Source organism: Oncorhynchus tshawytscha, linkage group LG22 (genome assembly GCF_018296145.1).
Source record: "Oncorhynchus tshawytscha isolate Ot180627B linkage group LG22, Otsh_v2.0, whole genome shotgun sequence".
NCBI lineage: Eukaryota > Metazoa > Chordata > Actinopteri > Salmoniformes > Salmonidae > Oncorhynchus > Oncorhynchus tshawytscha.
Genome location: NC_056450.1, coordinates 32,870,489 through 32,894,207, shown reverse-complemented (window position 1 = coordinate 32,894,207; position 23,719 = coordinate 32,870,489). Strand labels below are relative to the sequence as shown.

Below are 23,719 nucleotides of genomic sequence, written 5' to 3'. Positions count from 1 at the left end.
AAACGATTTAAGCGATTTTAGAATAATGCTGTAATATGGAAAAAGTCAAGGGGTCTGAATACTTTCCGAATGCATTGTATGTCTTAGCCTAACCACTGGAAGCTGTTCGGACATTCCCCAGCCATTTAGCATTAATTCTTCTTTCTGCAAGAATGGGGATTTGATTTGGGCAAACTGTAAAATGGACTTTGTTGATGACCAGTCATCCATACCTTCCAGATAACTCACAATAATAACCACAGTGCAGTCTCACCTCACTCTCTCAGCCTTTTAAAAATGAATTATTCATTGATTGATGTAAAAATAAAAATAAATGCATCGTTGATCTACAACCCCTCAAGGCAAGCATCATGCTATAAGCTCCTATTGGAGCTTTGGACCTCCTTTGGACAAATTATGGTTTAGTTTGGTTCAGAAAAATCATGTTATTCCATCTGCCTTCTAGCCTGGTACACGGTCCAACGATATCTGCTTTAGCCAACTCCTCTTGGCTGTCATTGCCTTAATGACAGTAAATGCCTACATATTAAAGACAATGGCTTAATGCTAGCTAGCATTATCTTCCCTATGGACCAGTACACTGATCGTAAAAGAGAAGAAATGTCTCTGTCTACTGGTGAAATACACTCATTACAACTCTAAAAGACAGCTGAGCTGGGGCACAGAATATAGGAGAATGTTGTGTAATATCATTTTAGTCTAATATATTGTATTTTTTTTAACGAACTACAATAACTTTCCTCCAGTCCAGGCATCTTGTTACAGTCCACATTTGGGCGGGTGTTTTCAGGGACAGGCAGTCGTGCACGAAGACATCCGCCCAGATTATTTTTGACCAATGACGTCCTGTACACACAGATTTTTTTTTAAATAGAGATTATCTCTGTGAATCACTTCCGGATTTTATCAACGCAATGACATGCAATATTTTTTTATTGTACACAGTTTATATTTCACAGAGTAAATGTTACATACTTTGTCAAAGTCAGCTCTCCTTCCAATGGCTATTTGCGAAGAAGACAATGTTGTTTTCTATGTCCGCATGGCATGCATACAGTAGTATTATGGGACTGTCAAATTACTTTGCATCTTCGTCTCTTTATATGATCTTTGATCGCTCCTCCCTCCTTCTGGTCTGTCAGCCCAGTAAAAAAGGTAACTCGTTTCGGAAAGAGAACCCATTTAGTCGACCATTTAGTAGAACGCACCATAGTTTAAAAATAGTTCGCGCGGAAAGAAGTCCCCAGTACCGGCTCTACTGTGTTACTGGCACCGTTCAATCACCGATCATTATGGATATTCGAAAGCGTCCCAGAGAAGATTTGCCGAATACTAGTAGTGAACCCCCGGAGAAGCGGGATTCTGAGGCGGCGTCGCAGGATTTCGGGCAGTGGGGTGTCGAGGACGTTTGTAGATACCTGCGTCAAGAAGGTTATGGGGAATGGGAGGATAAATTCAGAGGTTCGTTTTTTTTTATCAGTGTTTTTGCATATGTTCGCTAGCTAACTACACATATTTGATTGAACAAGCCAACGTGGCTTGAAAGCTTAAACTACATTGTGATCCGTGAGGGTGTCAAGCGCACCCAGAAGGACTACATTGTCCGTTGAACTACAGTACTTTAGCTAGACTAGCAAGTTTTTATCACTTTAACTATGCACACACGGTTCTGGTTTTATGCCATGGAATTGACCTGTGACATTTTATTCTCATTGTGCATATTTACACATCGTTAATGACTGACACACAGGAAATATGACCTGTTCCCCCCCCTCCCCCCCACACAGAGCAAAAGATGACAGGAGTGGGATTACGATACCTCACAGAGACACTTCTGGATAAAATGGGTATAGTGTACGTGTGGTGGTATTATTTTGGGTGTGGTGGTGGTATGCAAATCTTCAGTGGCATGGCAGTCAAATGTGCTCTAATAACCTTGGATTATTTGTGACATGTTTTTCAGTCAATGCCTTGGGTTGTGTTGTTGATGGTGCTTTTATGATTATGAAATTGAACACACACTTTCTCTCTCTCTCTTCCCCCTCCTTCTCCTCAGGCCTCTAGGCACCCGGTTGCAGATCCTGCACAGTCTGAGGAAGCTGTGGCAGATGGCAGCAGAGAACACCAAGGTAACACAGACGGCACAACTAACCCCTGTTATCCTTTTCAAAGGCTAGAGAGTGAATGAAAGACAAAATGAGGGAGATGTATGTGTGAGAAATTATGTATTTACTTGCTTTGTTTAATATTAATAGTTAACAATTATGCTTAACATTGGTCAAGAGATTTTCAGAATTTACAATACTATGCTTGAGAAGAGAGGGAGGGGAACCATCCTTTCCTCCTGCAGCTGGTCTGGGAATATCATCAAGGACATGGTGCGACGATCTGTTATTGTTTCCAACCTTCTGGGCTTCTGTTCAACTTGGTCACACGGCATAAGACAAATACCCTCTGAGAGTGACCACATTTTCTCAGTCCACCCTGTTCTTCTCATATCTTTCAAGGGCACAGCTGTGTGGAGATATGAGGTGAACAGAGGCTGGCTTGAACAGAGAGTACGTTATAACTTGTTCGTGCGCTATGACCCGATACACACAGCTCATCATGCACTGATCTGCCGGGGAGGGGTGGAACCAGCCACTTATATATTTATTTTAAATATTCACTTACCTTTGATTATCTTCATCAGAATGCACTCCCAGGAATCCCAGTTCCACCATAAATGTTTGATAATGTCCATCAGTTATGTCCAAATATTTATTTTGTTAGGGCGTTTGGTAAACAAATTCCAAAGCGCGTTTAGGTCGCGCCGAACGTCAGAAGAAAAGTTCAAAAAGTTCTGTTGCAGCCGGTAGAAACATGCCAAACTAAGTATGGAATCAATCTTTAAGATGTTTTTTAACATAAAACTTCTTTAATGTTCCAACCGGACAATTCCTTTATCTGTACAAATGAAGTGGAACGTAGCTACCTTTCACGTGAGCGTGCCGGACCGAGGCTGTGGCACTCTGCCGGACCGAGGCTGTGGCACTCTGCCGGACCGAGGCTGTGGCACTCTGCCGGACCGAGGCTGTGGCACTCTGCCGGACCACTCACTCAAAGAGCTCTTATGAACCCCTCCTTTAGAGTAGAATCCTCAAAACAGGTTCTAAATACTGTTGACATCTAGTGGAAGCCTTGGGAAGTGAAACATAACTAATATCCCACTGTATCTTCAATGGGGGCTGAGTTGAAAAACTACAAACCTCAGATATCCCACTTCCTGGTTGGATTTTTTTCTCAGGTTTTTGCCTGCCATGTGAGTTCTGTTATACTCACAGGCATCATTCAAACAGTTTTAGAAACGTCAGTGTTTTCTATCCAAATGTACTTATTATATACATATTCTAGCTTTTACGGCTGAGGAGCAGGCAGCTTAATTTGGGCACGTTTTTCATCCAAGCTACCCAATACTGCCCCCTACCCCAAAGAAGTTAAGAACACATTCTTATTTTCAATGACGGCCTAGGAACAGTGGGTTAACTGCCTTGTTCAGGGGCAGAACGACAGATTTTTTGCTTGTCAACTCAGGTATTTGATCCAGCAACCTTTTTGTTACTGGCCCTAACCGCTAGGTTACTGCTGCCCTTATAAGACATCAGCATTTCCTGTATTGTCAGGCTTTCAAGATATTGCCGTGACATTGTATTGGTTAATGTGACTGTTGCTCATCGAATGATTACAAGTTTTTAATTACGTGATTAACTGAATCAAGCAATTATTAACTCATTAACCTTGGGCACCATGGGAAAACTCGTTTTTGTTGAGTTTCTATTTCCCAAATTAACTCAAAGAATATCAATATCGATTTTACAACAGCTGCTAATTAACTTGTTTCCTCTATCAGTCTCATAATCTGAACGTCGTATAGCCCTTGCATCTGCACGGACCTGGGTCCCACTAATGAAATCGTACCACACCACTCTTAATTGAATATTTATTTACTAAAAAGCTAAAAGGATGATAAAAGATACACATTATAGGCTATTGATTAGAACTTAGTATAACGGGCCAACACACTATGGCGCGTTACCCACAATGGGAATTTCAAAAGAGAAAAAGGAGTACACGAGAAATATACATTTGGGTGAATTTGTCAGCTATGCTATTCTAACCCTAGCCTTGCCTCAAACTGCCGCTCTTATGGGTCAGAATATAATGATGTAATTACGTGGGAATGATCTCCCCGGCGATTCTCTGGGTAGGCCTTCAGCTGTTCGAGGACGCACTTCTCCTGCGCACCTCCCTGCTCGTCCTCCCGGTGTCAGTGTCCCTTTTGGCCTAGGAGTCGGTTCCCTCACCCCTTTCTCTGGAAGGGGTCTTCTGAGGCCAGACAGCTCTGTAGCTCAGAGCTCACAGCATAGGAATGAAGCCCTTTAGATACCACGATTCGATGGGAGATGGAGGCTAGATGGTTCGACATGAATTCACCCGCTTAGACACAGCTACTCATCCGTAGCTTGTGTAGAAAAGGATTTCTTTGTCCTCAAACTTGCGTTGCGTTCTGGGTTGTTTGACTTTTCAGACCCTGCTGCAGCTGGGGTCATGTAGTCTTGTCGTAAATTCTATACACACAGGTTTTATACCCTTGGGTCAGAAGTGGGCGTAACCGCCTTTAGGGCAATTCTCTGGGCGTACCAAGTTAATAAGGCAAGGCTAGATTTTCTCAAATTCCATTTTAGACCACTAACTTAACATTTCATCTTCCCCAAAACATTATTTGATTTGGATATTTTCCATACAACGTACAATGTGTAAACATCAAACATATATTAGAAAAACCCTTAACATTACAATGTTTTCGTAATAATGTCATCTATTAACCTTTTAATAACAAAACAAAAATGACATACATTTTCATATTCCATCGTCATGACCACCATGGTGGCTGACAGAAACCATTGTTCCAAAGTCCCTTTATTTCATGTTTAATGTTCTGAGGCTGGTTCTCCATAGTGACAGGACAAAGGAATTTGTCTGTGGCCTGAGATTTACAAGGGGTGTGGTGCCGTAAACCCCCCCCACGTCTTCAGACCCCTAGATCTCTCCTCCTCTGTTGGGGTTGAGAGATAATCTGTAGGGTTGTGGTCTCCTGTAACCTGACCTGATCAAGACAGTCATGACAATATGTACCGCCATCTATTCCCGAAAGAGGAAGACTATTAGTAGAGTCCGTAAGAGTATCAGCAATAACGTGTATTATTGTCTCCTGTAGGTGTTTAATGACCCCATCCATGGCCATGTAGAGATGCATCCTCTACTGGTCCGTATCATGGACACCCCTCAGTTCCAGAGGCTCCGCCACATCAAGCAGCTGGGAGGAGCATATTTCGTCTTCCCTGGGGCCTCCCACAACCGCTTCGAACACTCCATAGGGTATGATTGTGGGTGCTTGAGCACTCCATAGGGTACAAGTGTGTGTGTGTGCTTGAGTACTCCATAGGGCAGGGGTGGGTAATAATTTCGTCTTGAGGGCCACATTGGGCCACACAGATTTTTAGATGTTCAAGAGTGGCCTGGGTAAAAAAAAAAAAAACATGTTTTACCCCAAATTAATAACCCCCCCCTTAAGCAAAAATAAAATGTATTTTTAGCTCAAACCTCCCCTGGGCAGGGTTGAATGTGATCCGGTCTGCGGGCTGTATGTTGCCCACCTCTGCCATAGGGTACTACTATGTGTGCTTTTGCACTCCATTAGGGCAGAGTTCTCAAAGTGTGGTCTGCGGCCAGATTTCTGAATATACAGTGCCTTCAGAAAGTATTCACACCCCTTCACTTTTTCCACATTTTGTTGTTAACAAAGTGGGATTAAAATGGATTAATTGTCATTTTTTGTCAATGAAGCATGTTGGTGGTTTATTTTTTATTCTTCGGGCTCTGTCAAGTTGGTTGTTGATCATTGCTAGACAGCCATTTTCAAGTCTTGCTATTAGAATTTCATGCAGATTTTAATTTTTTAAATTCTTTTTTTTTTTTAATGTCAGAACTGTAACTAGACCACTCGAGGACATTCAATGTTGTCTTCGTAAAAAAAACTCCAGTGTACGGTATATTTGGCCTTGTGTTTTAGGTTATTGTCCTGCTGAAAGGTGAATTTGTCTGTAGAAAGCAGACTGAACCAGGTTTTCCTCTAGAATTTTGCCTGTGCTTAGCTATATTCAGTGTATTTTTATCATTAGTCCTTGCAATGAAAAAATACCCATAACATGATGCAGCCACCACCATGCTTGAAAATATTAAGAGTTGTACTGTTGGATTTGCCCCAAACATAATGGTTTGTATTCAGGGTATAGGGTAAATTTCTTTGCCACATTTTTGTCTTATTTTAGTGCCTTACTGCAAGCAGGATGCTTTGTAATATTTTTATTCAGGCTTCCTTCTTTTTACTCCATCAATTAAGTTAGTATTGTGGAGTAAATACAATGTTGTTGATCCATCCTCCGTTTTCTCCTATCACGGCTGTTAAACTCTGTTAGTCATTATTGACCTCATGGTGAATTCCCTTAGCGCTTTCCTTCCTCGCCGGCAACTGAGTTAGGAAGGACGCCTGTGTCTTTGTAGTGATTGTGTGCAGTGACTGTTACTCATCTACAAGTAGGTGCCCTTGGTCTTTGTGGTTGAATATGTTTTGAAATTCACTGCTCGACTGAGGGACCTTTTATACATGCGTTCAGAAAGTATTCAGACCCCTTGACTTTTTCCTCATTTTGTTACATTACAGCCTAATTCTAAAATGGATAGTTATTTTTTTCAATCTACACACCAAACCTCATAATGACAAAGCGAAAACAGGTTTTTAGAATATTTTGCAAATTTCTTAAACACGCCTTATTTACTTAAGGATTCAGACCCTTTGCTATGAGACTAGAAAGTGAGCTTGGGTGCATCCTGTTTCCATTGATCATCCTTGAGATGTTTCTGCAACTTGATTGGAGTCCACCTGTGGTAAATTCAAATGATTTGGATAGGCAGATACCTGTCTATATAAGGTCTAACAAACCAAGCCATGAGGTCGAAGGAATTGTCCGTTGAGCTCAGAGACAGGACTGTGTCGACACAGATCTGGGGAAGGGTACCAAAACATGTCTACAGTATTGAAGGTCCCCAAGAACATGGTGGTCTCCATTTTTTTTTAATTGAAGCTGTTTGGAACCGCAAATACTCTTCCTTGAGCTGGCAAAACTGAGTAATCGGGGAAGAATGGCGTTGGTCAGGGAAGTGACCAAGTGGTCACTCTTTCAGAGCTCTGGAGTTCCTCTGTGGAGATGGTTGTCCTTCTGGAAGGTTCTCCCATCTCTGCAGCACTCTACCAATCAGGTCTTAATGGTAGTGGCCACACGCCAGCCACTCGTTAGTAAAAGGCGCATGACAGCCTGCATGGAGTTTGCCAAAACAGCACCTACAGGACTCTCAGATCATGAGAAACAAGATTCCCTGGTCTGATGAAACCAATATTGGACTCTTTGGCCTGAATGCCAAGCTTCACACCTGGGGAAAACCTGGCACCATCCCTACGGTGAAGCATGGTGGTGGCAGCATCATGCTGTGGGGATATTTTTCAGCAGCAGCGACTGGGAGACTAGTCCCGATCGAGGGAAAGATGAACAGAGCAAAGTACAGAGAGATCCTTGATGAACACCTGCTCCAGAGCACTCAGGACCTCAGATTGGGGTGAAGGTTCACCTTCCAACAGGACAACGGCCCAACGCACACAGCCAAGACAATGCAGGATTGGCTTCGGGAGGAGTCTCAATGTCCATGAGTGGTCCAGCCAGAGCCCGGACTTGAACTCAATCGAGCATCTCTGGAGAGACCTGAAAATAGCTGTGCAGCAACCCTTCTCCTCCAAACTGACAGAGCTTGAGAGGATTTGCAGGGAAAATTGGAAGAAACTCCCCAAATACAGGTGTGCTAAGCTTGTAGCGTCATTCCCAAGAAGACTTAAGGCTGTAATCGCTGCCGACAGGGCTTCAACTAAGTACTGAGTAAAGGGTCTGAATATTTGTCAATGTGATATTTGAGGTGTATTTATAAAAATAAATAAAAATAGTTAACATTTCTAAACCTGTGTTTGCTTTGTCATTATGAAGTATTGTGTGTAGATTAGTGAATGGGGGGGGGATGTTTTAATCCATTTTAGAATAAAGCTGTAACGTCATAAAATGTGGTAAAAGACACTGGCATATTTTCCAAATGCACTGTAGATAATTGTATGTGTGGGGTACAGAGATGAGGTAGTCATTCAAAAATCATGTTGAACACGATTACTGCACACAGTGAGTCCATGTGACTTGTTAAGCACGTTTTCACTCCTGAACTTATTTAGGCTTGCCATACCGAAGTGGTTGAATACTTATTGACTCCATACATTTCAGCTTTTCATTTTTAATGAATTTGTAAAAATTGAAAAACATGATTCCACTTTGATATTATGGGGTATTGTGTGTAGGCCAGTGGGGGGGGAATCAAAATGAACCTACTTTGTAAATAGTCTGTGACACAAAAAAATTGGAAAAGTCAAGGGGTGTGAATACTTTCTGAAGGCACACTTTTTTTTTTTTTTTTTTTTTTTTTTTTTTTTTTAAAAAAAAAAAAAAAAAAGCAATATTACTAACAGATGAAACACATTTTGGCCAATGCATCCGTGTAATATTATTCATCTACAATGTATGTTCTTATTAACCCTGGGAAACATCAGGGATATTGGTATCCACAATACTTTTCAACTAAATCCTTATTGTAAACTGCAGAAGTTATAGTAGTACTCCTTGAATGGCTACCCAGTGGCACGGTGGTCTAAGACACTGCATCTCAGTGCAGGAGATGTCACTGCAGTACCTGGTTCGAATCCAGGCTGCATCACATCCGGCCATGATTTGGAGTCCCATAGGGCGGCACACAATTGGCCCAGCGTTTGCCGGGGTAGCCCATCAATTTTGTGTTCCGATTATGAGGCGGCCCTTGATGAATTTGTTATCACAATAAGTTTGAAAACCCTGCCGTAGGGTATGGGTGTATGCATAGGCATAGTGAGCTTGAGGAAGCTATTTTTTTCTAATAGTGAACGATTGCATGCATCTGTTTTACATTAGTCTGATAGTCTTCTATTCCTAATGTGTTGAGTAGATTTTAGTCATAAGTTAGGCTAATAATGTAACTCAATCACTGTTCCACTGCAGCCCCGTCTATGAGAATGGGGGTGTGCTCGAGCCTCTTTTTCCTGTAGTCCACAATCATCTCCTTTGTCTTGATCACATTGAGGGAGCTGTTGTCCTGCCACCATACGGCCAGGTCTCTGACCTCCTCCCTATAGGCTTTCTCGTTGTTGTTGGTGATCAGGCCTACCACTGTTGTGTCATCGGCAAACTTAATGATGGTGTCGTGCCTGGCCATGCAGTCATGAGTGAACAGGGGATACAGGAGGGGACTGAGCACGCACCCCTGAGGGGGCCCCTGTGTTGAGGATCAGCTTGTCAGATGTGTTGTTACCTACCCTTATCACCTGGGGCGACCCGCCAGGAAGTCCAGGATCCAGAGGGAGGTGTTTAGTCCCAGGGTCCTTAGCTTATTGATGAGCTTTGAGGGCACTATGGTGTTGAACGCTGAGCTGTAGTCAATGAATAACATTCTCACAGGTGTTCCTTTTGTCCAGGTGGGAAAGGGCAGTGTGGAGTACAATAGAGATTGCATAATCTGTGGATCTGTTGGGGTGGTAATCAGAGACGTTTCTTCTCCTTTCTTAGCATGGAAAAAATGTGGTCTTTTTATTAACACATTTCATGCAATTCTACTACACTATATGACTGGAGACACAGGCAACATATTTTTTCATATGACAAATTAGTAGCCTACTCTGCTGACACTGACAAACAGACCATTAAAAACGACCTCTTCTTGAAGGCGACTACATTCTGAAAGTATTCAGACTCCTTTTGTTACGTTACAGCCTTGTACTAAAATTGATGAAATCGGTTTTTAGCCCTCATCAATCTACACACAATGCCCTATAATGACAAAGCAAAAACAGGTTCTGGACATTTGTGCAATTTAAAAAAAAATAACGAAACATATACCTTATTTACATTTGTATTCAGATCCTTTGCTATGAGACTCAAAATCAACCTCCGGTGCACCCTGTCTCCATTGATTACCCAGCCTACGAAAAGGGGAGGCACAAATTGTATTATATGACATAAATCTGGCCTGGAGGAAAGTATTGTCCACCCAAAAGACGTTCCAGTGGTTCTTTTCCAACGATAAAGAGTGCACTCACCGGGGCTATAGCCGTTGCTCTCCGCTGGTGCAAATAAGACAGGCTACTGTTTGCTCATTTAAGTTGAGAATTTTTGTAACTAAAAGACATACATTTAAAGCAATAGCCATTTGCTTTTTAAACTTTGTTTTTCCTACTATTGCATTTGCAAATAATGCTGGAAGGCCTTCGTAGGCTATTTGCCAAGTGCACTGCCCAAATTGCGCTCTTAAAACAAGCCACAGCTCATTTTTGAAAGATGCAAATGATCTCCTGTGGCCAAAATCATGTAGAGTACTTCAGAGGAGGAAGGGGACCATCCTCCTCATTGAATTTCAGAAAAATGTAAATAGTGAAACATTATCCGTCTAAATATATTCACGTCACTGAATAAAATTGTTTCAAACATACTGTTTTGCTATGAAAGTCTATAGTATCCTCAACAGCACTCTGTAGGGTAGCACCATGGTGTAGCCGGAGGACTGCTAGTTTCCGTCCTCTGGGTACATTGACTTCAATATAAAACCTAGAAGGCTTGTTTTCTGACCCGCTTCCATAGACTTATACAGTAATTATGACAACTTCCTTGAAGATCTCCTCCAACCTATCAGAGCTCTTGTCACATGAACTGACATGTTGTCCACCCCATCAAAGGATCAGAGAACTAATATAGTACTGAAAGCATAAGCTACAGTTAACTAGCCCTACAGTGCATACAATGTGGTGAGTAGTTGACTCAAAAAGAGAGCAACAATAGTTTAACAGTTTTGAACCAAATTAATTTCTTCAAAAAAATGAGTGTGTGTGTGTGTGAGAGAGCTAGTTATATTCTGTTGTAATTTTTTCCACTTACTTAGCTAGCGAATGCATCTAGCTAGTTTAGTTACTCAAACACCTGGCTCAAACAGAGGGATGCTATGTTAGCTAGCTGGCTATGACTATCCAACACCTGAACTCTTCCAAGTCAAGGTAAGCTTTTGGTTTTATTAATTTATTGCCGCTGGGGACAGCCGGTGTAACTGCTGAACTACTTGCTGACTACACTGTACTGCATTATTGTAGCAGGTTTACTAACGCATTTGTTCTTGTAGTGATGCTGACTGACGTTAGCTAATATGGCAACAACAATGTAGGCCTTGTGTAGCAGTTATGATATGACTGTTTGGCTTGGAAAGTTGGTTACAGACAGCTGATGTGTTGTGCACTGAAGTCCACAAGTGAAAAGAAAAGGTGTGAGGACGAGAGTGTGTAGATGCGAGAAGGAATTATAAAACTAGCAAATCATGCTGTTTCTATGTGGCTACTATAAAAGTGAACTGTTTTTGCATGTCATCGGGAGTGTATTCATTCTGCCCGATTCTGTTGAAAAATGTTTCTTAAATGGAAGCAAACTGAACAAAACAGGGATAAACATACTTGAATTTGTCTAATTGAAACTCTCGTTTGCAACTGTTGGACTAATGACTACACCCTATATCAGCTAGATTTGATTTATTTCACCTTTATTTAACCAGGTAAGCTAGTTGAGAACAAGTTCTCATTTACAACTGCGACCTGGCCAAGATGAAGCAAAGCAGTGCGACACAAACAACAACACAGTTACACATGGAATAAACAAGCGTACATTCAATAACACAATATAAAAAAAGTCTATACAGTGTGTGCAAATGGTGTGAGGTAGGTAGGCAATAAATAGGCTATGGTAGCGAAGTAATTACAATTTAGCAGATTAACACTGGAGTGATAAATGAGCAGATGATGGTGTGCAAGTAAAGATACTGGTGTGCAAAAGAGCAGAAAGTAAATAAAAACAGTATGGGGATGAGATAGTCCATCTATAAATAACCCGCCCAATCTGCCTATGTACAGCTGCAGCGATCGGTTAGCTGCTCAGAAAGCTGATGCTTAAAGTTAGTGAGGGAAATATACAGTGCCTTGCGAAAGTATTCGGCCCCCTTGAACTTTGCGACCTTTTGCCACATTTCAGGCTTCAAACAAAGACATAAAACTGTATTTTTTTGAAGAATCAACAATAAGTGGGACACAATCATGAAGTGGAACGACATTTATTGGATATTTCAATTTTTTTTAACAAATCAAAAACTGAAATTGGGCATGCAAAATTATTCAGCCCCCTTAACTTAATACTTTGTAGCGCCACCTTTTGCTGCGATTACAGCTGTAAGTCGCTTGGGGTATGTCTCTATCAGTTTTGCACATCGAGAGACTGACATTTTTCCCCATTCCTCATTGAAAAACAGCTCGAGCTCAGTGAGGTTGGATGGAGAGCATTTGTGAACAGCAGTTTTCAGTTCTTTCCACAGATTCTCGATTGGATTCAGGTCTGGACTTTGACTTGGCCATTCTAACACCTGGATATGTTTATTTTTGAACCATTCCATTGTAGATTTTGCTTTATGTTTTGGATCATTGTCTTGTTGGAAGACAAATCTCCGTCCCAGTCTCAGGTCTTTTGCAGACTCCATCAGGTTTTCTTCCAGAATGGTCCTGTATTTGGCTCCATCCATCTTCCCATCAATTTTAACCATCTTCCCTGTCCCTGCTGAAGAAAAGCAGGCCCAAACCATGATGCTGCCACCACCATGTTTGACAGTGGGGATGGTGTGTTCAGGGTGATGAGCTGTGTTGCTTTTACGCCAAACATAACGTTTTGCATTGTTGCCAAAAAGTTCAATTTTGGTTTCATCTGACCAGAGCACCTTCTTCCACATGTTTGGTGTGTCTCCCAGGTGGCTTGTGGCAAACTTTAAACAACACTTTTTATGGATATCTTTAAGAAATGGCTTTCTTCTTGCCACTCTTCCATAAAGGCCAGATTTGTGCAATATACGACTGATTGTTGTCCTATGGACAGAGTCTCCCACCTCAGCTGTAGATCTCTGCAGTTCATCCAGAGTGATCATGGGCCTCTTGGCTGCATCTCTGATCAGTCTTCTCCTTGTATGAGCTGAAAGTTTAGAGGGACGGCCAGGTCTTGGTAGATTTGCAGTGGTCTGATACTCCTTCCATTTCAATATTATCGCTTGCACAGTGCTCCTTGGGATGTTTAAAGCTTGGGAAATCTTTTTGTATCCAAATCCGGCTTTAAACTTCTTCACAACAGTATCTCGGACCTGCCTGGTGTGTTCCTTGTTCTTCATGATGCTCTCTGCGCTTTTAACGGACCTCTGAGACTATCACAGTGCAGGTGCATTTATACGGAGACTTGATTACACACAGGTGGATTGTATTTATCATCATTAGTCATTTAGGTCAACATTGGATCATTCAGAGATCCTCACTGAACTTCTGGAGAGAGTTTGCTGCACTGAAAGTAAAGGGTCTGAATAATTTTGCACGCCCAATTTTTCAGTTTTTGATTTGTTAAAAAAGTTTGAAATATCCAATAAATGTCGTTCCACTTCATGATTGTGTCCAACTTGTTGTTGATTCTTCACAAAAAAATACAGTTTTATATCTTTGTTTGAAGCCTGAAATGTGGCAAAAGGTCGCAAAGTTCAAGGGGGCCGAATACTTTCGCACGGCACTGTAAGTCTCCAGCTTCAGCGATTTTTTTTTTTTTTTTTTTTTTTTTTTTTTTTGCAATTCGTTCCAGTCACTGGCAGCAGAGAACTGGAAGGAAAGGTGGCCAAAGGTGGTGTTGACTTTGGGGAGGACCAGTGAGATATACCTGCTGGAGCGCGTGCTGCGGGTGGGTGTAATCGTGTCCAGTGAGCTGAGATAAGGCGGAGCTTTACCTAGCATAGACTTCTAGATGACCTGGAGCCAGTGGGTCTGGCGACGAATATGTAGCGAGGGCCAGCCGACTTGAGCATACAGGTCGCAGTGGTGGATGGTATATGGGGCTTTGGTGACAAAACGGATGGCACTGTGATCGACTGCATCCAGTTTGCTGTGTAGAGTATTGGAAGCTATTTTGTAGATGACATCGCCGAAGTCGTGGATCTGTAGGATAGTCAGTTTTACTAGGGTAAGTTTGGAGGCGTGAGTGAAGGAGGCTTTGTTGCGAAAATAGAAAGCCAATTCTAGATTTGATTTTGGATTGGAGATGTTTAATATGAGTCTGGAAGGAGAGTTTACAGTCTAGCCAGACACCTAGGTATTTGTAGTTAACCACATTCAAGGTCGGAACCGTCCAGGGTAGTGATGCTAGTCGGGCGGGCGGGTGCAGGCAGCGAACGGTTGAAAAGCATGCATTTAGTTTTACTAGTGTTTAAGAGCAGTTGGAGGCCACGGAAGGAGAGTTGTATGGCATTGAACCTCAGTAAGGGATAAAAAGGGAAAACACCATATTTTGAACTGAGTGTGTTACTTGCAAATTACTGTAAGTGTATGTATGCTCTGGGTTGCAGTCCTTATTAAACAAACTAACCTCTGATCAAATAAGTTTCCTGTGGTCTCTTGTATGAACAGGGCAGAAACCCCTAACAGTATAGGGAAAATTTGAGTATCATGTAGTAGCCTAAACTTATCGACGTGACATTGACCTGAATGAATGAAAATGAATGATAGTCATCCAATATGCTGTAATAGAAATAAGGACATGGTCATTAAAAACGGTGTCCTCCCTCATCTTAAACGGCACCGACCGCCACTGGAGTACTTATCTAGTCCATTTTCTTTGAGGGAAGCTTAGGTTCCACCCTTCTCCCAAAGTGTATAGCCTATGCTTACACCAATCATATGCTTTTAAATCCATAATGGGAAGTGTGCAAGTGCACACTTCTGGAAAAGCGTGGAGAATTGGGATTCAGCCTGGAGAATTGGGATTCAGCCTATGTGGTTTGAGGCCCTATCCTGCATTTAAAAGGCACAACAGAAACTGGCCTAGTTGCCTTTCAGACCCGAGCCCCTTCCCTAAGCTCCCACCCCAGTGGTTGCCTGGCAGGTTTAATCGGTTGTACAATGGTTATTAATTGGTTGTGTTGTGGTTATGTGTTTTCAGGGTGGGCTACCTAGCAGGTCGGCTGGTCCAGGAGTTGAGTGAGAGACAACCAGAGCTCCTCATCTCCAGTAGAGATATCCTGTGTGTCCAGATTGCTGGGCTCTGTCACGACCTGGGTGAGTCTCACTCACTCTCTCCCTCCTTCCCTCTCTCTTTTCCAATCTTATTCTGTTGAATGTGATCTCTTTCCAGGTCATGGTCCTTTCTCCCATATGTTTGATAGCATGTTCATCCCCAAAATGCATCCAAAGTCCAAGTGGAAGGTAAGACTACAGTCTGAATAACCTCCTCTTTCTTGTCATAGCCTTCTCTCCTCATCTTCCTGTGTGGTCGCGAGAATGTCCATGTCACATGTATGTATGTATGTATGTATGTGTGTGTGTTACAGCATGAGGAGGCGTCCCTTGCGATGTTTGACCATCTGGTGTCTGTAAATTCCTTGGAGCCAGTGATGAAGGATCATGGCCTGGTCCTACCTGATGACCTGGTCTTCATCAAGGAACAGATTGCTAGACCACAGAACACTGTCCCTCTCAGACAGGGGGTGAGTCGGGAACACTGTCCCTCTCAGACAGGGGGTGGGTCGGGAACACTGTCCCTCTCAGACAGGGGGTGGGTCGGGAACACTGTCCCTCTCAGACAGGGGGTGGGTCGGGAACACTGTCCCTCTCAGACAGGGGTGGGTCGGGAACACTGTCCCTCTCAGACAGGGGGTGGGTCGGGAACACTGTCCCTCTCAGACAGGGGGTGGGTCGGGAACACTGTCCCTCTCAGACAGGGGTGGGTCGGGAACACTGTCCCTCTCAGACAGGGGGTGGGTCGGGAACACTGTCCCTCTCAGACAGGGGGTGGGTCGGGAACACTGTCCCTCTCAGACGGGGTGAGTCGGGAACACTGTCCCTCTCAGACAGGGGGTGAGTCGGGAACACTGTCCCTCTCAGACGGGGTGAGTCGGCTAGCTAGCTAGACAGTCGACTAGCTAGTCAATCAGCCTCAATCAATTAAAAATTTAAGCTTCAATCAACATTTTGTGAAGTACTTTATGAATATGATTTACTGATGGTTACTAGCAGTGTATTGACTACAGGTTGAATTCAAACTCTTAAACTTCTGCATACGCTAATTAGCATTAGCTTGTGAAACTACTGCTAACCTACCAGTGGCTCCAGGTCATCTATAAGTCTTTGCTAGGTAAAGCCCCGCATTATCTGAGCTCACTGGTCACCGTAGCAACACCCACCCAGAGCATGCGCTCCAGCAGGTATATTTCACTGGTCCCCAAAGCCAATTCCTCCTTTGGCCGCCTTTGCTTCCAGTTCTCTGCTGCCAATGACTGGAACGAATTGCAAAGAGAGACTTATATCTCCCGCTCTAACTTTAAGCATCAGCTGTCAGAGAACTACCTCGTCCCCATATTGTTATATATTTTTGCACCCCAGTATCTCTACTTGCACCTCATCATCTGCACATCAATCACTCCAGTGTTAATGCTAAATTGTAATTATTTCGCCACTATGGCCTATTTTTTTGCCTTACCTCCCTAATCTTACTACATTTGCACACACTGTATATAGATTTTTTATTTTGTGTTATTGACTGTATGTTTATCCCATGTGTAACTCTGTTGTTTTTGCCGCACTGCTTTATATTGGCCAGGTCGCAGTTGTAAATGAGAACTTGTTCTCAACTGGCTTACCTGGTTAAATAAATCAAACACACACTCCGGTTAAGTATCCCTTGAACTAATTTAGAGTTACTGTACATGCTGGGATTTCAAAGGATTAGTGTAATTCTGAGTCTGTTGTCTTTCCACAGTGGCCTTATAAGGGCCGTCCAGAGAAGAAGTCTAATTCTGAGTCTGTCTTTCCACAGTGGCCTTATAAGGGCCGTCCAGTGGGGAAGTCTTTCCTCTATGAGATTGTGGCCAACAAATCGACCGGCATCGATGTGGACAAGTGGGACTACTTCGCCAGGTGAGTCCCCCAGTTGGAGTTGATCTCTCTCTTAGAAACCATCATCAGTTACTGGAGTAAGCTATATAGAGTACCACAGTATATGTCATAATACCCATAAAACCTAGCGGTCAAACAGGGAAATGGTTCCAATCATTTTTTCCCATAGGGGATTTTATAAACACTTAAAGTAAGGGCTGTGTTTTGTTCTGATAACTGTAAATCTCTCGAGGACAGGGTGACTTTTATCAATATATTTGCCTGTATTTAGAGCCGACTGTTGATAAAAGTCACCTTGTCCAAGAGCTTTACACGGTTATCAAAACATCACACCAGGGTAAGAATACAGGAAACACAGCCCTTATTTTAAGTGTTTCTGTACAGAAAGACTCATGTGAAGGCCAAATTACAGAGGAGGAACTTCTTGATGCAATTGGGGCCTTTAAGGCTGGGAAAACTCCAGGGCTGGATGGCATACCAGTGGAAGTATACACAACTTTTTTTGATATACTCAAAGGGCCATTATTAGCATGTTTTAACCACTCCTATATAAATGGTAGATTATCAGACACGGAACAAGAAGGTCTGACATCATTATTACTGAAACAGGAACCAAGTGGTGTATATATAAAGATCCAGTCCATTTAAAAAAATAGGAGACCTCTTACACTTCAGTGTTGTGATGCAAAAGTCCTAGCAAAATGCTTGGTGCATAGAATTAAAAAAGTATTGTCAGATATTATTCATCCTAATCAGACAGGTTTTTTACATGGACGATACATTGGAGATAATATAAGACAAGTACTGGAAACAATAGAATACTATGAAATATCGGGGACACCAGGCCTGGTTTTCATAGCTGATTTTGAAAAGGCTTTTGATAAAGTACGACTGGAGTTTATATATAAATGCCTAGAATATTTCAATTTTGGGCAATCTCTTATAAAATGAGTTAGGTGTAAAATAGTAAATAATGGCTACATCTCAGAAAATGATAAACTCTCTAGAGGAGTAAAACAAGGTTGTCCACTATCGGCATATCTATTCATTATTGCCATTGAAATGTTAGCTGTTAAGATTAGATCAAACAATAATATTAAGGGATTATAAATCTGTGGCCTAAAAACTAAGGTGTCATTGTACGCTGATGATTCATGTTTTCTTTTAAAACCACAATTAGAATCTCTCCATGGCCTCAGAGGATCTAGATACTTTTGCTATCCTCTCTGGATTAAAACCAAATTATGATAAGTGTACTATATTACGTATTGGATCACTAACAAATGCAAATTTTACATTACCATGTAGTTTACCAATTAAATGGTCTGACGGAGATGTGGACATACTCGGTATACAAATCCCAAAAGAAAGAAATTATCTCACTCCAATAAATTTTTATAGAAAGTTGGCAAAAATAGATAAGATCTTGCTACCATGGAAAGGAAAATACAAGTCTATTTGTGGAAAAATCACCCTGATTAACTCTTTAGTCATATCAGTTTACCTATTTGCTTATGGTTTTGCCTACACCTATATGAACATAAAATATTCAATTTGATTTGGAGCGGCAAGCCAGAAAATTAAAAGGGCCTCTTTATATAATGAATATGAAGGCAGAAATTATTAAAAATGAAAGCATTAGACCTCTCACTAAAGGCATCAGTCATACAAAAGTTATACTTTAATCCAAACTGGTTCTCTAGTAAATTGGTACGAATGTCTCATCCTATGTTGTCACGGTGCTGACTGTTGCCCGTCGCCTGCAGTAAAAGCCTCTGTCCTGTCCCCTGGCTGGGCAGAGTACTTTAGGATTTTAGTCACTTCGGTGTAACAAGGGCCTTGCCGTGCGGCCCTACCAACTCTTCTATGTATTCGTAATGGCCCTTCGCGTGAGTTGGGTTTGTTCCTTCGTTCACATTGTCACTCCCTTATTTCCCGGTCTAGTATGGGGCCTTGGATAGATGAGTACTTTATTACTTGATGTTTATAGGTTCTTCCTATACTCCCTTACCTTGTGTCTTCCTCTTTTATATATCAATACCTAATAACTTATTTTCTGTTAGTTATTATGCTCGTCAGCTAGTAGTCACTTGGAAACTAGTATTGCTATATGTATTTGACTTTTCCAAAGATATTGTCCACACAATGAAATATTCTTTAGTGCAATCACTTTAACCTATAACCAGGGTCACTTTCTGTTCAGTGTCAAAGGTGTTTGCTCTCCAGATCGTTAATCTGGCCTAGTTGTCAAAGTTTCAAGCTTTTATTAAGTCACTCTGTTTTTTGTCTTATACACATTATTACAATTCAATGGTTCTACAGTCCTAATACATCAATAATGCTCAACCAATCCTTAATGTGCTATACTATGCCAAATAATATCGCAAATGTAAATCGCTTAACACACTTCTTATAACTCTTAAACAAAGCAAGTAACCATATATTTACCTTAAAGCTCTATTCCCTTGGTTCTTCCCGAAACTGCTCTTTATAAGAGTAGTCATATTTTTACAGCCCCTGCAGTTTATAATACTATAATTTTCTTATGTAGTCCGAATTTCCTATGGTTCCACTTTTTACTGCCTACTGTTTAGATATTGATTCCCTTTTATCGACCCTCTGCTACTATGAGGCTTACTTATTTCTGGGCTTTTTCCATCTTGCCAAACTGCAATTTTCACTGACACACCCAAGATGGAACTTGTTGCTCCCAAGAGTTCTCTACGCCTGAAGTTCTCTCTTTCACAACAGTGTTCTCTTGTTCTCTTATTATTTTTATGTGGTGTGAGCTTCCAGTGTACAACAAAATTCTTAAGATATACCAGTCAATAGTTTGCTTGTGCTTTGATGTCAAAGTAGTCAATACAAACAGGGTATAGTAAAAGTAATTCACCTTGTCTGATGATTCTCTATGATGTCCAAATGGGTTGAGGATCATGCCTAGGCACTGATCTCTCCTCCTTTTATACCTCTTTTAGACACTCAGTTTGGGGGAAGATGTTTGGGAGTGCAATCTAACACAGTGTGCCATTACATTATGTCCTTGCCACTTTTTGTTGCCGCGTGCTCAAGATTTTTTATTTATTTTATTTGACCATTATTTAACTAGTCAACTCAGTTAAGAACAAATTCTTATTTTCAATGACTGCCTAGGAACAGTGGGTTAACTGCCTGTTCAGGGGCAGAACGACAGACTTGCCAGCTCGGGGGTTTTTGAACTAGTCCAACACTCTAACCACTAGGCTACCCTGCCGCCCCAGATTAAGTAGCACTTAGTCCAATGTTAGTTCCTTCAGCACTGATGCCCGTAAGTATTCTTCTGTTGGGGCGTTGGTTTGGTAGCTCTGTTCATACCACTCCTCCTCAGTCTTCCTGTAGGTTGGTTCTTGTTTAACCTGTTATGGCTGCATCCCTTTGTTCTCAATTCCGCCTGAAGACATACCCAAATCTAAATGCCTGTAGCTCAGCCCCAGTGGCACGGATATGCATATTATTCGTATCATTTGAATGGAAACATTCTGCAGTTTGTGGAAATGTTAATTGAATGTAGGAGAATATAACACAGATCTGGTGGAAGAAAAGAGAAAGAAAGAGCATACGTTTTCTGTTTTTTATTGTTGCCACAATGTTCAAGAAGGGCCTGTTTATAGGTTCTTCCTATACTCCCTTGTGTCTTCCTCTTTTATATATCAATACCTAATAACTTATTTTCTGTTAGTTATTATGCTCGTCAGCTAGTAGTCACTTGGAAACTAGTATTGCTATATGTATTTGACTTTTCCAAAGATATTGTCCACACAATAAAATATTCTTTAGTGCAATCACTTTAACCTATAACCAGGGTCACTTTCTGTTCAGTGTCAAAGGTGTTTGCTCTCCAGATCGTTAATCTGGCCTAGTTGTCAAAGTTTCAAGCTTTTATTAAGTCACTCTGTTTTTGTCTTATACACATTATTACAATTCAATGGTTCTACAGTCCTAATACATCAATAATGCTCAACCAATCCTTAATGTGCTATACTATGCCAAATAATATCGCAAATGTAAATCGCTTAACACACTTCTTATAACTCTTAAACAAAGCAAGTAACCATATATTTACCTTAAAGCTCTATTCCCTTGGTTCTTCCCGAAACTGCTCTTTATAAGAGTAGTCATATTTTTACAGCCCCTGCAGTTTATAATACTATAATTTTCTTATGTAGTCCGAATTTCCTATGGTTCCACTTTTTACTGCCTACTGTTTAGATATTGATTCCCTTTTATCGACCCTCTGCTACTATGAGGCTTACTTATTTCTGGGCTTTTTCCATCTTGCCAAACTGCAATTTTCACTGACACACCCAAGATGGAACTTGTTGCTCCCAAGAGTTCTCTACGCCTGAAGTTCTCTCTTTCACAACAGTGTTCTCTTGTTCTCTTATTATTTTTATGTGGTGTGAGCTTCCAGTGTACAACAAAATTCTTAAGATATACCAGTCAATAGTTTGCTTGTGCTTTGATGTCAAAGTAGTCAATACAAACAGGGTATAGTAAAAGTAATTCACCTTGTCTGATGATTCTCTATGATGTCCAAATGGGTTGAGGATCATGCCTAGGCACTGATCTCTCCTCCTTTTATACCTCTTTTAGACACTCAGTTTGGGGGAAGATGTTTGGGAGTGCAATCTAACAGTGTGCCATTACATTATGTCCTTGCCACTTTTTGTTGCCGTGTGCTCAAGATTTTTTATTTATTTTATTTTACCTTTTATTTAACTAGTCAAGTCAGTTAAGAACAAATTCTTATTTTCAATGACTGCCTAGGAACAGTGGGTTAACTGCCTGTTCAGGGGCAGAACGACAGACTTGCCAGCTCGGGGTTTTTGAACTAGTCCAACACTCTAACCACTAGGCTACCCTGCCGCCCCAGATTAAGTAGCACTTAGTCCAATGTTAGTTCCTTCAGCACTGATGCCCGTAAGTATTCTTCTGTTGGGGCGTTGGTTTGGTAGCTCTGTTCATACCACTCCTCCTCAGTCTTCCTGTAGGTTGGTTCTTGTTTAACCTGTTATGGCTGCATCCCTTTGTTCTCAATTTCCGCCTGAAGACATACCCAAATCTAAATGCCTGTAGCTCAGCCCCAGTGGCACGGATATGCATATTATTCGTATCATTTGAATGGAAACATTCTGCAGTTTGTGGAAATGTTAATTGAATGTAGGAGAATATAACACAGATCTGGTGGAAGAAAAGAGAAAGAAAGAGCATACGTTTTCTGTTTTTTATTGTTGCCACAATGTTCAAGAAGGGCCTGTTTATAGGTTCTTCCTATACTCCCTTGTGTCTTCCTCTTTTATATATCAATACCTAATAACTTATTTTCTGTTAGTTATTATGCTCGTCAGCTAGTAGTCACTTGGAAACTAGTATTGCTATATGTATTTGACTTTTCCAAAGATATTGTCCACACAATAAAATATTCTTTAGTGCAATCACTTTAACCTATAACCAGGGTCACTTTCTGTTCAGTGTCAAAGGTGTTTGCTCTCCAGATCGTTAATCTGGCCTAGTTGTCAAAGTTTCAAGCTTTTATTAAGTCACTCTGTTTTTTGTCTTATACACATTATTACAATTCAATGGTTCTACAGTCCTAATACATCAATAATGCTCAACCAATCCTTAATGTGCTATACTATGCCAAATAATATCGCAAATGTAAATCGCTTAACACACTTCTTATAACTCTTAAACAAAGCAAGTAACCATATATTTACCTTAAAGCTCTATTCCCTTGGTTCTTCCCGAAACTGCTCTTTATAAGAGTAGTCATATTTTTACAGCCCCTGCAGTTTATAATACTATAATTTTCTTATGTAGTCCGAATTTCCTATGGTTCCACTTTTTACTGCCTACTGTTTAGATATTGATTCCCTTTTATCGACCCTCTGCTACTATGAGGCTTACTTATTTCTGGGCTTTTTCCATCTTGCCAAACTGCAATTTTCACTGACACACCCAAGATGGAACTTGTTGCTCCCAAGAGTTCTCTACGCCTGAAGTTCTCTCTTTCACAACAGTGTTCTCTTGTTCTCTTATTATTTTTATGTGGTGTGAGCTTCCAGTGTACAACAAAATTCTTAAGATATACCAGTCAATAGTTTGCTTGTGCTTTGATGTCAAAGTAGTCAATACAAACAGGGTATAGTAAAAGTAATTCACCTTGTCTGATGATTCTCTATGATGTCCAAATGGGTTGAGGATCATGCCTAGGCACTGATCTCTCCTCCTTTTATACCTCTTTTAGACACTCAGTTTGGGGGAAGATGTTTGGGAGTGCAATCTAACACAGTGTGCCATTACATTATGTCCTTGCCACTTTTTGTTGCCGCATGCTCAAGATTTTTTATTTATTTTATTTGACCATTATTTAACTAGTCAACTCAGTTAAGAACAAATTCTTATTTTCAATGACTGCCTAGGAACAGTGGGTTAACTGCCTGTTCAGGGGCAGAACGACAGACTTGC

The 23,719-nt window shown here is 41.2% G+C and overlaps 1 protein-coding gene across 2 annotated transcripts in view; it reads left to right on the top strand.

The window, feature by feature from the left end:
• Positions 1 to 963: 963 nt before the first annotated feature.
• LOC112222324 (deoxynucleoside triphosphate triphosphohydrolase SAMHD1) overlaps positions 964 to 23,719 on the top strand; it is a 39,651-nt gene continuing 16,895 nt past the window's right edge. Inside the window, exons 1-8 of one of the 2 annotated variants that reach the window (XM_024385107.2) lie at positions 964 to 1,461; positions 1,788 to 1,854; positions 2,057 to 2,129; positions 5,258 to 5,418; positions 15,261 to 15,376; positions 15,453 to 15,523; positions 15,649 to 15,804; positions 17,133 to 17,233. In XM_024385107.2, coding sequence (XP_024240875.1) covers positions 1,023 to 1,461; positions 1,788 to 1,854; positions 2,057 to 2,129; positions 5,258 to 5,418; positions 15,261 to 15,376; positions 15,453 to 15,523; positions 15,649 to 15,804; positions 17,133 to 17,233 — 1,184 coding nt within the window. In that variant the 5' untranslated portion in view covers positions 964 to 1,022. The remainder of the gene's footprint in view (positions 1,462 to 1,787; positions 1,855 to 2,056; positions 2,130 to 5,257; positions 5,419 to 15,260; positions 15,377 to 15,452; positions 15,524 to 15,648; positions 15,805 to 17,132; positions 17,234 to 23,719) is intronic. The other variant, XM_024385106.2, reaches the window with a different exon arrangement.